This window comes from Centruroides vittatus, unplaced genomic scaffold, assembly GCF_030686945.1.
Source record: "Centruroides vittatus isolate TY-2023 unplaced genomic scaffold, ASM3068694v2 contig_425, whole genome shotgun sequence".
Classification (NCBI taxonomy): domain Eukaryota; kingdom Metazoa; phylum Arthropoda; class Arachnida; order Scorpiones; family Buthidae; genus Centruroides; species Centruroides vittatus.
This window is the reverse complement of record NW_027122231.1, coordinates 1,467,305-1,487,364: the sequence shown is the minus strand read 5'-3', so window position 1 is coordinate 1,487,364 and position 20,060 is coordinate 1,467,305. Positions and strand designations below refer to the sequence as shown.

General features: G+C 27.7%; 1 protein-coding gene across 1 annotated transcript in view; it reads right to left on the bottom strand.

Annotated features, from left to right (window-relative positions):
* Positions 1 to 20,060, bottom strand: part of LOC136976815 (transcription initiation protein SPT3 homolog) — an 84,509-nt gene that overhangs the window by 31,807 nt on the left and 32,642 nt on the right. Inside the window, exon 3 of the mRNA XM_067272198.1 lies at positions 611 to 695. Within this exon, the coding sequence (XP_067128299.1) occupies positions 611 to 695 (85 nt within the window). The remainder of the gene's footprint in view (positions 1 to 610; positions 696 to 20,060) is intronic.

Below are 20,060 nucleotides of genomic sequence, written 5' to 3'. Positions count from 1 at the left end.
TTTCCCCCGAAAGGTGTACTGGCATGACTATTATTAAAGAAAAAGTATAATGTACAGGGGTAAGCCACTAATAATTTGAGATAAAGAGCATATATTCTAAATTAAATAAATTTAAAAAATATGATTGAAAATTGATCCCAGCATTATGAACATGTCACAAAAAATAATTGCTCATTAAGATTTAGTTTCTCCAGCATTAAAATTACAAATAAAAATATTGATATAAATAAAATTTTTAGGGTCATAAATTCTCAAAATATTTAAAATTAAAATCTGTTAATCAGATGAAGATGTTAAATTATTAAAAATTATATAAAACGTATGAAAAATGAATATCTTACTGAGTATAATTTTTAAAAACTGCAAAAAATGTAATTAGCTTTTACTCAATAATTGATAAGAATAAATTTAAATATTTTAAATTATATTCCTACATCAATAATAAAAACTAATTTTTAAAATAATTGATAACAATATAACTGACAGGTTTCTAAATAACAGTATAGTTAAACATATTTTTCTATATATAATTACTAAGGATATTTCAATGAAAATAAATTAATTTTACTAAATAAATATTAACGGTAAAATTTTTTTTAACTCAATGTACCAATGAATTCATTTGTTGATGAACAATTTCTTCAATTAACTGAGCTGATTCTAACAAAGGATATCTGCAATCTCCAAAGCCAAACCTGAAAATAAAAATTCAATCAATAAATTTAACTGACTTAATGATAATACAGTAGAGCATTGATTATCCGACCCCCGATTAACCAACTTATCGGTTAACCGACCGCGTTCTAGTCGGCAAATTCAAATGTCCGCTAGTGATGTGGCGCTACAATATTTGGTTATGTCTTGGCTACTTCAATATTATTTTTGTTAAATTTTTGCATGTTTTAGCTGGCAGCACTGGCTCGACCATGAAAGGAAGGCTAGTATTTAAACCAGGCCTAATACACTATACTAATAATGTATTTTTTCATACTTTTCGGTTATCCGACTTTTCAGTTATCCGACCAACTCCAGTCCCCAATTAAGTCGGATAATCGATGCTCTACTGTAATTAATTATGTTTTATATATTACTTTCTTTAATGGAGATATAATTCAAATAAAGATATTTACATAAAAATATTAATTTATAGAATTTTTTATTTTTATTTTCTAATCAGTAATAGATGCAAAATATTTTTATATATAATTAAATAACTAGATAAACATAAAACCACTTGAATATAAATAAAATATCACCCACTTTAAGCAGCTATTATATTTTATTATATTATTATAGCTATATTATATTTATATTTGGTATAAATATGAATATTTAAGGGTAATTTTATCTGATATAATATTTTAATATGCAGAAAATAATTTATAATTTTCAAAATATTTGCCACTTATTAACAGTATCAAATCATCACTGCTATAAAAACACACTAATAATTTGATGTTCATATTGATAATTAACAACCTGTTTTAATATATAATAAACTATGATTAAAGACATTCTACAAAATCAAAAATAGAGTTAGACAACAAATATTAAACAAATTGATTTGCAATTATATTTAACATTACTAATTCTAATAACTGATATTTTACATTAATAATCATATGTACTATACAATGTGTACTGTTACGCTATACATTTTATAAATTATTTAATGACAACTTTTTTTTATTTTTATTAGAAAATCTCTTTAATATTCACTTATATAGACAAACAAGTGATTTATTAGCAAAAATTACAAAATTAAGACCTTTCATTAGAATTAACAATGAATTTGCCACAGCTTACATTCTAGACATTATTCAAATTACAGATCTGCATAAAAGGAATTCTTAAATTATTTAAACTGTTACAAAATATTGTACAAGTTTAAGTAATTAAATTAAATAACTCTACAGAGATTTAAATTAAATAATTTCCAAAACTATTAACTCCAAATATATAAAATTATTTAATTTGACCAATCGTAAACTTGTGATTTTTATTAAGAAATCAACTAGTAAATAATGAATCAATCGGAATAGGGAAATTTGAATGTCTTGAATTAATACATCAAATTAAAAATACGAAATTATTAAACTAAATTAATATTAAACTACTCTGTTAAATCAATGTAACTCTTTAATATTGATAACAACTGCTATACATTAATCTAATGTAATAAAAGTATAGAAAGTTATAGAACATTTTTAGCTAAATCAATCAACTATTTACAGAATATAAAATTAATTCTGATTGATTATTGTTAAGTTCATTTGAAGACACAGTCAAATCTTGTTACAATGAATGTCTGGCTTTTGTTTAAAATGAATTTAAAGTAGTTATATCAGTATGATATATATATAATTGCTTTGGACAATGGCAGATTGTCTAATGATCAAATTATTGTTTTCACTGTCTAAATCCGCGCATAATGCGCATTTTACGCGATTATTTTCATTCAAAAAAATCAATTTTCAGCTCCAGAAACAATCCACAATCAGGCATTAAAAATACAATTAAAAACGTGCTTCCCAACCAGTAGGTCGCGTTTTAGCGTGCCAGATATGATGATATTCCTGAGTAATAATCATGGTCTTCCAGTACACAAAAATCATAATTATCTACAAAGATCGGGATATGGCAGAATTTTATTATTTTTAATAAAAATTAAAGGTGTTTCATTCACTTAGGAATTGATCGTCTTCCATTTAAAAGGTGTAAAAGTAAAAACTTCGGAGAATTTCTTTATATTACGTCAGTCGATGTGAACCCGTTTATATGCATAATAGCGATAGCCCAAGTTCAAATTAGAATAGAGCAAACACTATTTTCCGATTTCTGTAGCTTATAACGTTCAAGAATAGGGTAAAAAATATCAATTAAAATGTCAAAGAATGTCTTAGGCCAATATAATCAAGTCTCATGTTTTGTCTTACAAATGGCCGCCTCGATACGTGGGCAAACACTTTCCGTTTCTAAAGCGTTATTCATAATTCTCTTTACAAAGTTCGATCATTACACGATAATTTCTCAAAGATAATTTAAATAAAATTCAATTATGTAAGAGTTTTTTACTTTAATTCTTAAAAGTAGAAAGAAAAATCGGAAAATAACATTCGCCCGAAGTATATTTAAACACACGTAAAACTTAATTTCTTGCTATATAAACTATAGTATCTATGGAACCAAATTTTAGGATTTTTTATAAAATGCGCTAATAATTGTCGATATTTTATTTCCTAACATAAAAATCTACTTAATTACTGCAAAATTCCATAGATGAATAATTAAATTACTTGACAATGCGGTATTATCTATTGTAAATATTTCGAAAAACAAATAAATATCAATTATTTATAATATTTTTTTAATATTCTCTGTAGAAATATTAATATTAAAATAAGTAAGAATGAAAAAATGCTCCAAAAATAAATAAACTGTATGATTTAAAACAAAATTAAAGAGATAAGACGGAGAAATATGTTTCTGAATGAATTCAGTTGACGATTGGTATATTAAAATAGCGATAAATCAATTATTGGTTCTATTCCAATTACTTCTGAAGTATTTTTCTCAATATATTAAAATATAATAATTTTATTTAATGTTTTTCTGTCCGACAAAATATAAGACACCATTTTATACTATATGTACCGCAATAATAATAGCAGTTGATAAAATATCACCATTATTATTATATTATATTTATATTTTTTAATTAAAAGTATTCGTGCTTAAAAACTAACATTTTTCACAAATACTAAATTATGTAAGAATCTTTTCCCAAAAGAAATTCCAAATACAGTACTAAAAAACACAGTAGTAAAGTACTACAGTATTAAAAAAATACGAAATAATTATTATATTTAAACAAAACCATATTTTTTCGATAGAAATTATTATTTTTATTGCAGCGGATTAACGATTTTAATTAGCCTATGAGATAATTATTTAATAAAAATTGTATTGTGCGTGTGATTAAGAGAATGTGTTTTCAATGGTAAATTTTACGTAATTGTTTTATTAGCAAATTTAAAATAAAAATCTTATAATTTTGTTCTCCTTTATATCTAATGTTAAAAAGGAAGGAAAAACTATTAAAATTTCATAAATTTAGCACCTGAACTAGGAATATAAAAATCCGAAATACATAAATACTATATAATTAGTTGTGTAATTAAATTTTTAATTTATTCCAATAAACGTCTGCAAGTTCTTTAGAATTAAAACAGTAACGATTAGCGTTTTAGTCGTAAAACCATTTTAAAAATGCAAACGATTGTTTCTTTATAGGAAATACCTTGAGGACAGAGCAAACATTACATAAACTTAAGTGAAAAAATTTAGTTTATCGTTAACTATTTCAAGAACGAAAATAAAGCGTAAAAAGCAAATCAGGATCTTATCGAAAACAAAAATATACCAGAAGAAATTTACATCGTCGACGCGATATTTGCAGACAATATATAAAACCACAGATAGTTTTTTCCTCCAAAGATTAGTTTTAAATCCACTTAGGGAAAAGACAAATTAGAAATCTTGGCAAACACAACTACTTTTTACTCAACAAGACGACTTTCTTTTAAACTTTCCCCAGAACTTCATCACACAAAAAGGGAAAGTGAAACGGGGGGGGGAGACTTTTTGCGTGCAGTCTTGAAGTACACCGCGAAACCCAGTCGTTACTTTATCGTCTCTACACCGTAATTAGCACCACCAATTTCCCAACACTTCACGGCTCAACGATCACCATTTCATCCTCTTTTCACGGCTGGCGGCGTCACACACAGTCTCCTCCACCCCCTCTCTTTCCAAGTTCTTCCCCTTTTTTCCCTCGCTAATGAACGCGAGATAAGTTAACCATCTCTTTCACCGTCCACTCACCGACGAATAATGAGCTCGAATAATTCGAGACAGGTTGTTGTTGTCCTCGTATCGCACGCCACCGTCAAAAACAAGCTTAGAGAAAAGAAAAGGGGGGAAGAGAGGCGAGCAACCAGCCAATTTCGCCCCAGCTCCGTAATGACATAATATACTCCACTCTGGTCTTTTCTGGACCATTTCACAGCCAAAATTGTCCGACCGATAATCTGATTTTTCCCCCGATTCTCCCCACAGTTCAAAACTTACGGGTAATTTCACCTAGTCTACGGAGGACTAGTCATTGGGCGAAAGCTGGTTTCGGCTCCTTTCCACCCATCATAAGGAAAGCGCGCGATTTTCGTTTTGACAATAATACCACTTTTCGATGCGGGGTTTTAAAAGCTATGGCGACGACCTTCGCTGTCGATTACAGAATGAAGCTGAAGAAACCCATTCAACTAATTTACCATCCTTATCTTCGCTATCCATACCTACCTGTTCTTCCTCGGTTTATCTCCCCCGTGGTCCCCGGTGAACGTTTTACTTTGGTGGATCCATTAAATCGCTCTCAAATGGATACGGGGAACGCCCGTGCGAATTTCTAAACGAAGTTTTCTGGTAATTTAACAAACCCTTATCTTGTGCATCCAGGGTTTGCCTCCCCGCAGATGGACATCGGCGCGTTGGAAGAGTACGCGATTAAGCATCGTCGCCGGACGTATGTATTTTAATTATTCTCCTCCTCCTCCCCCGGAAAATCGCATCTCTATCGGAAAATTACCTGAGAGAGAAAAAAAAATGGCGATCGCCGCGATAACTTTAAACTTCATCGATTTATTTTTAATCGGTCCAACATACCCCCGCTCGGTCTCGCCATCTACCGGGAGTTAAACGAGTTCTAGATGTTTTTACACACTCGCGACACGCATGCTCGCCGAATAAATGGGGCGGGTGGAATAGGGGATTAACGTAACAAAGCGCAGCTCTCTGCGGCCTGTCAAGTGGCATGTGCCTATCAACTCATACTGGCGACACAGGGGGTGGCCGTGTCACAGCAGAATGCACTTGGCATGGTCGTCTCCGGAGTAACATCCATCCTCATTAGGTGGCAGACCCGTAGCCCAATGGGACTGGCTAGAGCCATTCTTCATCTGCCACTTAATGACGGTCGGGGAGGGTAGTGCGTGGCTATCCCGTCGGCTTCTCTAGCACATTAAGGTTTAATGTCGTCTCCACAGGAAGACGGAATCAATTCTCTTGACACTGACAGAGAACGAGCCATTACTACATTGCGTTCTTTCGTTCCAGTTTTTCTGTGTTTCTCCGCCCCCTTCGGACGGAACAGAACTAACACCTTCCCCTTTAACTCCCTATAACACACCAGATCGGTTAGTAATTAGATATGCATAACTGTGCGTAACTGCGGACTCCCACAGTCAAAACCTCCGCATTACTTTAAAAAAAGAAAAGAAAGAAAAAAACTCAAGCAGATTCTCAACAAATTAATAGGCGATTGTTAACGTTTTATAAAAGCATAAAGAGTATGACACGATTTTTTATTCTTAGATTATCACGTGGGATTTAGCGTAACAAACAAGCTCCTCTAATATCCGTTTTACGAAAACAGGTATTAAAAACGGGCAAGTTATAGAATAGTTGATCCGAAAAAATAGCAGTTGGAAATCTTACACTATATAATTAGGAAGAAGAGAAGAAGGGAATATGAGCTGGGGAAATCCAGCTTTAGAATCAGAAAGAAAGGACAGGTTTAAATCACAATTTCGAACCCAATCCCCTGGAAGCGACCTAGAGACCTGACGAAGTCGCTGATATAACAAGAAAGACGGGGAGGCAAACCACAAAGGGAATCGGGCCTCTCCGGTTCCCATCAAGAAGGATAAAACCCCGGGAAATGAAAGCAAACCTCAAATCCCACGGTGAAAGCGTCCGAGCCCCCGGACCGTGCCAGCCAGAAATAAGGATTTACTACTGGCAACCGTTGCCTTGGTGACGCCAACAAAGCCGACGACGGAGAGAAAGGGAGGGTGGGCGAGACCCAATAAATTTCTGTGGCTACCCGGTGTGGGTCATCGCTGGATTAAGCGTCGGCAAATTCGTTTGGGCGAAAACTCTAATAGGTAAGGGGCGCGTGGGAGTTTTGCTCATTTCCTCTCATTAAGAAGCAAGGACGTCGTCCGGGCGACTATCTTACTGATGCTGCAATCGATGAAAGTCGGACCATCAGACTGGTAACCCGGGGAGACCGCTGCAACACGCGCATCACCACGACTGTGCACTAAAGTTCGGTCGGTGCGCCAACAATGTGGAGATTTCCGTTCGCCGGAGAGAAACGATGTGATTTAAACGGACTTAGCGACGTCCTGGCAGGGGATTAGGGTCGAGTCCTTCACGCTCCGACTAAAGTCATAATAGGGAAGTGGTTTCTGTCTGGACTGAGTTTCGATCCGTTTCAAAAAATGAACCCGAGAATATAAGAAGAAGATAGAGACACGTAAAAAACAGCCGTTGAGGTGATAGAAACGGGAGAAGAGAGGGGGAAAAAATGGGAAAACCACTCTTGGCCGAAGCAAATCCGACAGGTTTACGTCCCTCCTGGTTTTACAGCTATCGCTGACACAACTTGCTACCAGCACTAATGAAGCTCCCCGACAACCCCAAGCCTGCCAAATCCATCTCCTTGCTTTGACAGCTCATTATGGCAACAAGATGGGCTGTTAACAACACAAGCAGCCATGATTATGCGCGCGCGTGTAACGGCACCAATAATGAGCAGACGGTTAAGGCGTTCGCCGAAAAGTCATAGAAAAATGTAAAAACTTCATTTCGACAGACAAATCCGCTACTGAAAATACGCTAATAATGCTCCAGAGAATAAGTGAAACGCACTAACTTCACAATACATTAATTTTTCGAGCTTTTGTACTGTATAAAATAAGTAAAACGAAAGCAGAACGGAGAAAAATTTGAATAGAATTTTAAAACTTTGAAATCCTGAAACGAGAACAGGTGATTAAACGCTTAAAAAAAATACTAATTTACATTAATCTAAATCTTAAATGTAATGACCTAAAGGCAATTGAAAATAACGAATTGTTATAGTTTTTTCTTTATTTATAAATTATTATAGAAAATTATTTATAATCCTCTTCTTCAAAATACTTTTCCCGTAAGAAATTAATTTATATTCATGTTTTTAAAACAATTCATCTAAATCAATAGCCAAATAAAAATAAACTATGGATTTAAGCATAAGAAATCGATACAATATCGTAGATTTTCGCTGATTTGCATAAGATGGCCATAATAAATATGGAAAAACTAACATTTATTTTTGAAATAACAAGATTACCTTGTAAATAGTAAACGAAATTTTCCTTTTGGGGAGAGACATGGCAATGCATGGCATTAGAAAATAGTAGAAAGCGTCGGTGAATAGGAATATTTTTAGTAGGAATCTACCAAATGCAACCGGAATAACTTTCCTTTTAAAAAGACAACATCTGATAGAAAATAAAATTTCTTCTAAATAAATTCAGATTTAAGACTAAAAAAAAAAACTCTCTTACACAGTATAGGATGGGAAGGCAAGGGAAAAAACAAATTCGAAAATTTCAACACCATTTTTAAATTGTAATTAACTAGAAAATATTACTTACGGATCATTAGACTTTACAGAAACTATCTTCAAATTCCAAGGTAAAGGCATTGATAAATGAAACGCAAATGCATAACGATAGAAATATTTTAGAAAGTCAAATCTTATATTAAATAACTCTTTTAAAATGTATATTTTGACAGAAAACATTAGAAATAATTTTCATTCCTCCGAAGACATATTCGGTTTCTTCGAGAAAATTACTAAACATTTTGAACTGTAATGAAGAATTAAGGCAGTCCCTACAGGAAATCAAGAGGAAAAAATGATCTAACTCATTACATAATAGAAATTTGAACGTTGTTATATTAAACCTTAACGCTTTTCTCTCAATTTAATCTCTCCCAATCACAACTCTCTTGTTGACAGACAATATAAATGATTTGTCAACATTCCCATTATAAGTTTACATGTACACCAAAGATTTATTATATATGTAATTTTCTCATTTATTAATTTAAGGTAGTTTAACGCTTTCGCATTTATTATACCAGTTTAACTTATTATTATTATGTATAGTGAAAAATGTTTACATTTTTTAAAATATTTAATAAATCTTGATTCATATTTCTTTTTTTATAAAATCGGTTTCATTTTAATTAGCTATATAATAAAATTTGTGAATATTTACTTTGTAAAGTTTAAATAAAACTTATATTATTTTTTATAATATATTTTAGATTCGTTATTTTATTCGAAAAACTGCATTGTGTTTCATATTTTCTGTGTATATATGTACCTATATATCTATGTATTAATCAGGTAGGTACCTCTGTATCTACCTGATTAATCAGGTAGATATGAATAGTCAATTTTTGACATATTGCATAAATGTTCTCATATGATGTTTAATTATAAAAAATTTGAATAAAATTGTTAATGATAATTTTATTTCTATGACCTAATTTCTTTTAAAACGATAGCTAAAAATTCTTAATAAACTTAAACAAAAGTAATTTAATTTATGAAATCATAAGTCAAGTAAAATAATGCTATCAATTTTCATATCAAATCTTTCTGAATTTCTGTCATCATAAAAAAATTTAAATGATGAATTATATAAAAAATTTGTGTGTTCTTAAATAAATTATTACAAAAATACGACAGGAAGGTCCTCTTAGGGCCTAAAGAACAGAAAATCAAAAAATAAAATAAAAGAGGGCATTTTCCATACCTAGGTTCACAGGGGAACAAGATGGTGGGGCCTGACATATCTGGGACGAACCTTCCACAAAAAATTCTTGGGATTACTCGCTTGGATTCGATTCGATTCCGTGTCCCCAGAGCGAAAAACTAACGCCCTAACTACCTTGACCATCCGGCTGTCCATACTATACACACTACCATAAACTGTCAAGTGTTACCACTATTAAAACGATAAAAGTTTTTACCCTTTTTCTGCATTATTGCAATTAACATTATTAATTATTCCATAAAATAAAATATCAAGTTTAAATTTCTCACTTATACAAATTTATTTATTGAACAAAATATCGATTTTCTTTTTACAATTAATTTTTGTAACGCATTAACAATTCAAAACAATGTTTATTAGAACCGCATCGCAACTTTTTCTCATTAAAATACTTACAGTTGCATTTTTTACGTCTTACCTTGCGCTTCTGAATAAAATAACATCGCATCGAGAATTTTAATTAATTAATATAGTTTTAGATAGCGTTTAATTGAATAATACACTGCTTTGGCTGAGAATGATTTAAAATGATATTTTATGTAGAACAATATTATTATTAACTATGTTTTAATAAATTTATTAAAGTGTTTTAAAGTAAGATAATTACTAAACTTGGACATACATATGCAAACACAAACACATTCCTGAGAGTAGGCCTATATAAAATATCATTCTATGCCAAAAAACGAAAATTATTTAAGAGTTTTAAATACAGTATAAATATAAAGAATTCGATGTTCTTCAAACAGCAATTAAAAATATTAACCTTTCTCATCGTTTCTCTTAATAATCAAACATTTAAAAATGAGGCAAAAAGCTCCTATTCATTAACAAAACAATACAAGAAATACTTTCACAATTATAAAAATTCGATATTAAAAAAAACTGTAGCACAATACTTATTAGGCTAGCATCTTTCGTGACGATTTCTAAAATTATATATTTTTAAAAACTTGTGATAATTATTTTAGTTTAAAAAAAACCGATGTTTTAATTGGATATTTCATATAGCGCGATTCAATACACTAATTAATCAATAGCAGAGGTTAAAATTACTGTATCTACAAAACTCAATATAATAAGTAAAGTTAAATCAGTAAAATCGAATTTTAAATTTATATTTTAAATAAATCGATTTACGCGAATAATCCAAACAAGATTTAAGAAAAATTCTTGGGTAACTTATTTAAAATTGCAATTGAAAACTAAACTTTTGTTTACAATTTCAAGGTGTTTGTCGAACCTTTCGAATACAAGATCATATCAATACACCCGGAACAATTTAATATCTGAATAGGGGAAAAGCCAAAATTGCATTACAAAATTCTGTTCGATTTACATCTATAACTAATCAAGAAAATGTCGAATGATAGTAAAATTTAGTCAAATTAACTCGCGTGTATTTGGAACAAAATAAATCATTATATGATGTGTATTGGGACGACTTTGAAAATCCATCTGTGAAGAAAGATCTTCATTTGGAGTGTGTATCGACAGGAGAGCCGGAACAGATTCAACAGCAATCAATCCTTAATCACAGCGTGTTAGATAACACAACCTACATTTGAGGCAATATAGAAAATTAAAACACAAGATGAAATAAAAATGATAAATCGGTCAATTATTACAAATTAAATCAAACCTATCAGTCCTTTTCCAGATATAAGAAAATAATATAGTTTTCTAAGATTACAGATAGATTATATTTAAAAAATAAACAATGTAATAATCTTTTAAATGGGAGAAATTAGGACTTGCATTATTATTACTATTGTTATAATAATTTGAAAAATATATTTAAAATATTCAGCTACTATCGAAACTATTTTTAAAAACACATTTCTGTAATCTAAAGATTAAGAAAATAAAAACATCAAAATCAAAATATTGAAAATTTCTTCTAATATATGTCAGCTTCTTAGTATTTAAATGAGACCAAATGATAGATTTTTAGTACAAGTCCTGACAAAAGATTTTCCAATGACAACTAAGTTGTCAAATTTTTTTTTTGTTCTTTTTTTTATTGAACTTAAAATATAAAGCATTTTTAAGTGATTATTTCCAGATAAGTGACTATTTTTTAGCATTTTATGTATCTTATTTAATTCATAAAACATTGGTTTCCAGTTTATAACATTATTATTTAAAATTAGAAAATATCCACTGTATTTTTATTAAATTTGAATGGTTTTTATTTTATCATTTCAACCTTAATTAACAATAAAATATCCTAAGTTTATAATATTCACTCTCTCTCTCAACTTGAATTCTTAATGAGCAATTATTTATTGTGACATCGTCACAATGCCAGGCTGCAATTTTTAATCATATTTTTAATTTATTTAATTCAAAATATATGCTCTCTACCTCAAATTAGTACTGTAGTCTCTTGCCCCTGTACATCATACTTCTCCTCAACAATAATCATTGGGTTATCTATCTAACTGCTTTCAGGAGAAAAGATTTGAATTGAAATAATATGACTTCTGGGTTGCATTGGACATTCGTATACAGTTAATCAGGGCCTCCTGCCCTATAATTTCTATATCTGGTCTTAGATTTCATCTACCTAACTCTGTTCTTGAGATTAAGGAAAGACAGACAGACAACAGTGGGAATTTATAGGTCTACAATTTTTTTCAAACTGCAGCCCAATTAGTAAAATTTTTTTTCAATTGTTTATAATTAATTAATTAATAATTAAAATGACTTTATAAAATTAAATTATGTAACTTTAAAAATATTTTCTACTTTTAAAAACTTTAAAAAGAACAAATAAATTTTTGTTATTACTATTTTAATAGTAATCAAACTATGTAAAACAATAAATATTTGGATATTTACTGTTACCATTAATTGTTAGTCTCTTGTTTAAAGATTATTTAAAATTTATTATGATTTTAATTTCAAATGAAGAAATGAATAACTTATAAACTTTCAAATGATACTCCTAGATCCATACTTATATAAAGTTTAAAATGCCATAAAGTATTAAAAGTAGAATATCAATTCTTAAAAAAAATTATTTTACTTTGAAATGCTAATATTAACCTTTGGAAGTTGTAGCTGATCTCACAGATACATTCAGAATAATTTTTTAAAATATTTTTGTTTCGAAATGGTGTAGAATCTGGCAACTTTGAGAAGCTACTCTTAAGGGACTGACAACATTGATTAGCTAGCATTGCATAATCAGTTCTTTTTTGTTGGGCAGAACTGCAAGTTTTTCTTGACATTATCTTAATTTCTCTCTAAGAGATACTACAACCTATCAGAGTATTTTGTTATTTTTTTAGATGTTTTTTGGTTTTCTGTCTGAAAACAGAAAATACCACATATCAAATTGACAATAAGAAGAATGTTGAAGAATTACAGCAGACATTACTTGAATTAGATGATAAAAATTTGATTATTAAATCTGAAAATGAAAGTGATGTCAATAAAAATGATATAGTGGAAGAACATACAGAAAATTCTGATAAAGAACAGAAATCTCTGATGAAATAGTTATCATGCTAACATAATAGGTTAGCCTATTAATGCATATACAATCAATAAATTATTGATTACATATTAATGCATATATTAGCATATATAGTCAATGTTCTTAGTTTATCAACTGAAACATTCATAAACTGAGTATATTGATGATATTTGTAATCAAGTATTGCCGATTTCACATCAATTTATTTTGTACTTTTTTCTTTATTAAACTCTGTTAAAAATTAATCTTTCTTCTCATAATTTAAAAAAAATTTAAATTTGATTAAAAATGCAATTAAACTTTTGACAAATAATACACATTTTTAAGAAGTTTTTTTTACTTCATAAAAAAACTGTCATTTTCTGATGGTGTATGAAAAGAGACTGAGTAAAGGACACTTTCAAAGTTTGTCCATCAAGAAATGTTTGTAATTTTCCAATATTTTACTATTGTATCTAACAGTTTTGACACTGAAACTTTTGAGGAATTAAGTTTCTTTAAATAAAAAGTTCAAATGTTTTTAAGCATTTTCAGCATCAGAAACATTCATCAATTGTTAACAAAACTGAATTATATAATAAATACTATTAAATCATACTGTAAATGTTCTTGATGTCTGACTGATAAAATGCCTAGAATCATTTATCCTTTTAATTAAAAAAACATGATTCTTCAAAATAATTGATTTATTTAATAATTTTTATATCATGATAAAATACTTTTACCAAACTAAATATTATTCAGATTAAAAATTGCATTACTACTATCATATTTGTTTTTAGGAAAGTAATAACAAAAAATTGAAATAATCATCTATAAATACAGATTACTAAAACTCTAAATAAGTAATATTTAAAAAAAATTAATTTTATTAAACTATAGAAGGTATAGTATATCCAATTCACCAGATGTTGTGAACTGCATGAAACAACTTGATAAATGTTCTTAATAAATTATTTTACATCAGAAATTTCAGTTTATGTTAGCCTGAATGTGATAAATATAGTAAAACAAGCTTTTATTCATTCATCAATCATCAAGAATATACTTCAATTCAGTGGTTATTTAATTCTGCATAACTATAATAGATTTGAATCTTGTTTTTGAAAAAAATTACAAAGACAAGAAAGTATGAGATATTCTGTAGTTGCAGTCAAATAAATAGTTTCTAAAATTTCTATAATGTTCTGCTCAAAAACATCACTGTTCAATCCAACATGAATTATTCAAAGATTACATTTCAAATTTTATTTTAAAATTTTGGATATTAGCATTTAATCAATAATGTTATTAAATTCTTCTACTAATGCCATTTCTAGAAAATAAATATTCTACATATCTGATTTTAACAGAACTATATACATAAAACAGTTTTGAAACTAGCAGCTCTGTAAAATACTTCAAATGAAGTTAACAAACTATCATTTTGAATTTAATCATCACATTAAGTATTATAATAGAAATTAAGTATATATATATATACTGTATATTAATTTATTATTATAATATTTACTAAAATTATAATCTGATTAAACTATTATTAAATTACTATTAGCTGAGTTAAAAAACCATAATAAGCAATTTTATTACAGATATATATTGTAATTTTAGATCTGTGAACAATCATTAGATACATAAAATTAGACTATAAACTTTCATCTTTTAATTTATAAAAAAAAAACATTCAGTGTAAACTATTTTGCATTTGGTATTTTGCACTTTTTAATTTACATTCGGTATAATCTAATAATTTTTATAAATTACAACAAATTCTCAAATTTAGAAAAATAGTACGAAAAATCAATATTTAAAACTTTTGAGAAAGCTTTTATTAATTAAATGTTTTTTAATGATTATTTTTATTAAATATATTTTTCAAGATAGTTAAAATAAACTCGATTACAACATCCAAATTTTACAAAAAGGAGATAGTTTAAATTTATGTAAAGTTGAATGAGTAAAATTAACACTATTATATAAAATTTCATGTAAAAAAGTATTCAAATCTTTTGTAAAAAATAAAAACAATAAAAAGTTATTTGAGTTTATTCAATTAATTTTTAAATATGTATGTTCAATTTTTAATTCAGTAAATACCCTTATAAGTTTACGTAAAAACTAACAGATTTTTTTTTCAAATTACTTCCCATTCTTTTTTCAAATCACTTTCCAAAAAAAAGTGAATGTGTAACTAATTGGTTTTTAAACTAAGATCATAAAAACATAATCCGTAGATCTGACAATAGCATTTATAAATTCAATTTTTTTTGCATTATGTTAAAATGACAATAAATATTTTTTTAAATATTTTAAATTTATTTAATTAATTTATTTATTTATTTATTTATAAGTGTGTATATATATCAATTAATTTAGAATCAATAAAAAACTTTATCATCATCAATTATAAAAAACAGATTAAAAATATTGATTATTGGGCTGCAATTTGAAAAAATTGTAACCATTTAAATTCCCACTGTTTCTGTCCATCTGTCTGTCATTCCTTAATCTCAATAACGGAGTTCAACAGATGAAAGATGAGAGCAAATACAGAAACCTTAGAGGCAGCAGGCTCCGATTAACTATATATGAACTTCTGATACAAATTGGAAATCATGTTAATTTCAATTCAAAAAATTTCCCCTGAAAGATGTTGGACTGGTACAATTCTATTGTTAAAGGAAAAGTATGATGTGCAGGTGCAAACTACTACTAATTTGAGATGAAGAGCATATATTTTGAATTAAATAAATTAAAAATTTCAGTCCGACATTGTAACAATCTCACAATAAATAATCGCTCATAATTTTGGATTCATTTTTTTATAATACAGTTATTTCTGTTATGTATTTTCAAAGAAATAAATGGTATGATCATTTTATGCTAGTTTCTTTAAAAAGAAAAATAGGTATAGTGGTAAGTATATTGACATTTACAGTTCTTTTTTTTCTAAAGTAACTACAAAAATATATATACATATATTTTTTGTACATATATACATAAATTTTTAAAAATCTTCAAAAATTTCTGAAATTAAATAAAACTTAACATGTCTCTCTCTCTCTCAAACTGCATTAATGAATTAAGCTTTGCCTTTTAACTAGTACATAATCCTAATTCTTTGACTATTTTAATCATTTCTATTATGTTTGTTTTCACAAAATAAGTGACTAGTAATTGAATGAAGCAGGTAGAATTTTTCTCGGTACAATATTTGGAAATATTTAGAAATACATGTAGTTACATCTGACAGGAAAACTGACCAATTTATTATGTAAAAAAAATATATATGAAAAACATAAACCCTAAAAAGAGGGTAATTTAAAAAATAAAACAGTCACTTCAATCTTTTCAACATTTCATTATTAGTAACATAAGAAATAATTAAACAACACTATATGCATTTTGAACTGTTTTAATTTAAAGTTCCTCTTCAGTAGTACAAGAAAAAAAGCACAATATAAACTTTATTTTATTGTGCTTTTATATTTTATTTGTAAGTCTATTTTCTATATATCTTTAATCACTAAACTTTTACTATATCAAAAGAATGATATTTTAAATGATGAATTACTGTAATTGCAAAGATGTTTCCAACAAGTTACACACAAATATTAATTAATTTATAAACTAAGTATTTTAAAAAGAAAAAATATACTTAAAATTATATCCTTAAGAAGAAATGAACATAGAATAATAATTTATAATATAGAATACACATTCTATTTTTTAAAAATATTAACTGAAAATTAGCAGTTATGGCATTGACATAATTAATGTATGTTTATGAAGGTATTTTTCATAAATGTTAAATTATAAATGATTTCTATTAAAGCAAAATTCTTACCTCTTTAATTCATTGTTGAATTAGCAATTAACATTAATTTAATTCTATATAATTTAGTGGCAGTTGATTCATCATTTAATCATGAATCTTTTGTTTGGTTTTGTGGGGTCTTTTAAATCTGATATCCTAAAGAAAGAGGTCTAGTAGAGTGATGTCTAGCAAATGTAAAGGCCATAGAATTGGTCCACTCTGAACAATCCATCATTCTGGTAACATCTGATTCAAGAAGCATTCTGACTCATACACCAGTGGGGTGGAACACCATCCCATTGAAAGATGATATATAGTTGCACTTCGTTCAGTGAACTGCTTCAACATATCAAGGTAGACATTCCCTTTTACAATGTTCTTTTTGAGGAATAGAAGAATTGATAAAAAGCTGGTTACAGTAAAATGAGTGGAAAGAAATCAAAATGTTGCCCCAAGGTGGTTAAATCTACATTTATAATTTTGTTTCCTTAATTTTTAAAGTTAAAATCATTCCTTAATTCAACAAAACTCTACAATTTCTAAATTTTAAAATACAATAAAAAAATTTCAATATCAAAGCAGCACAAAAATCACCCTCACCCATTTTTCATAATTACATTAAAATTTTTTTAGAATATTTAGTAATGATTAAATTTAATATATATCCAATAAAAAAATTCTAGACAAAAATAGTTTTTTAAAAAACTTTTCAATTAATTTACATAAGAAAGCTCTTAAATCAAAAGAATCTTTGATATTTGTATACATTCAAGAGATTCTAATTTCAATTTTCTTAATAAAATGTTATTGAAGTTTCAATTAAACATTTATTATATGTTCATTTGAAAATTAACATATCAAACTTTTCCATTCTAATATTTCTTCATGAATGCATATTAAGACAAGTTTAATTACAGTACTTATAAAATATAATCTTTAACAAGCTTATATTTTAATTACATAAACGTTTTAATATAACAAATTATACAATTACATTAATCGGCTCTACTTATAAAAATACAATTGTAATTCTTATAAACTAAATGAAATTAAACTATACCAAGAGAATATTTTCAATAATGAATTAATTGCAAAGACATTTTCAACTAAGTTAGTTCCATTTTATAAATTACTTATAGTTAAATTTAAAAAAGAAGGGGAAAAAAATGTTTTTAAATTCATATGAACAGATACAGTGGGATCAAAATTTATTAACAGTAATCTATAATTTGATTGGGTTTAAGTGAAACATAGTATAATATCATTAAATTCTAGAATAGGAATAATTTACATTTATTATTATTTTAAAAATAATCAAATAGATTAACTATGAAATATTCAAATTCAAATGCATCAATCAGAGTTTGTCATGTTTTTTGGTTGCTTTGAGTTTAAACTTGAATTTAAAATTTTCATTAAAAAATTTCATTATAGAAGATTTAATTTTGAATCGTAAGAAATGAAGATGGGATCAGAGGCCTAAAATATATTTTTCATAAACGAATAAACTGAACTTCTGATACTTATGTATCAGAAGTTGTTTAATATGCAAATAATGGATTCTATCAAATAACTTGCAAATGGTGAAAAGCATTGTATATTAATTTGATTTATATCCACTAAGCTTATGATATCCTATGTTTTTTTATATTATTTTAAAATCAGTTTAATGTTTATTTTAATATCATTTAAACAATTATTGGTAATTATATTTTGACAAAATTTCACAAACACTAACTAAAGAAAATTTATCTATCAATACATATTTTTAAATTCATTTGCATCAGACAAATAAAAGTTATAAAATTCAAATTTCTAAAATATCAAGTATCAAACTGCTTACAAAGAAATAAGATTATTTTATTTCTAAATGTTTTCAAATATTTAAATTGTTAAAAAATTAAAGATATAAACTTCTTTCACTTTACATAGAGTTTTGTTATATTATTGTTTATATATATATGTTACCGGCAAAACCCGATTTTACACCAAACTAGTTTTGCCTAGGCCAAACTAAGTTTGGTGTAAGCGTGTCAGGCCAAACTAGTTTAAGATTTTTATTCAAGTATATTAATGGTTAAATATATTAATAGTTAAAATAAAATTAAAAGGCAATCAAATAGATAAACAATATTTACTCATAGTCTACTTAATTATAAAAAACGGGGTTGATGTTACCCTAGATATCAAAGGTGGCGGCTTGTCTCCAATTTCAGCAATCAGAAGACAGAGAACAGTGGGGACGCACGTTCTAACCTAACCTATTCTAATAAATTACCATAATTATTAGCAACCAAATTATTAGAATAGGTTAGGTTAGGTTAGAACGTGCGTCCCACTGTTCCCTGTCTTCTGATCGCTGGAATCGGAGATGAGCCGCCAAATTCGATACCCAGGGTAAAATTAACGAAAAACAGTATTGATTAGAAGTGACACAACACTTGTACAAAACTATAAAATAAAAATAAGCTAATCAGTACTTATCAACTTGTATATTTTTATTAAGCCATGCACTTTTAAAAGTAATTAACTTTCGAAAATATTTTCAAAAATTCAAACGAAAATAATAAAAATAACTTTTAAAATCAAACTAAAATTAAAAATGAACTTATTTGTGTTTTATGATGAACTTAAATTAACCATTAATATATTTAACCATTAATATACTTGAATAATAATTCTAAACTAGTTTGGCCTGACACGCTTACGCCAAACTAGTTTGGCGTAAAATTGCAGGTTTTGCCAGTAACATATATATATATATAATGTGTAGATAAATAAATAACTTATATAATAAAGAAAAAAAATTATATAAATTTTTAATTTCAACAATAATTTTCTTTTTCTGTTCATTTAACATTAACAACCATCAAAAACTTTAAAATTTTTAATATATGTTCATTTAAATTATATATAATGTTAAATATATAAAGAAAATACTGTATATAGCAAAATTCATGTAAAATACATATTCTGTTGTCAGTAAATAAATTGGTTGGTTCAAGAACATAAATGAGATCACACA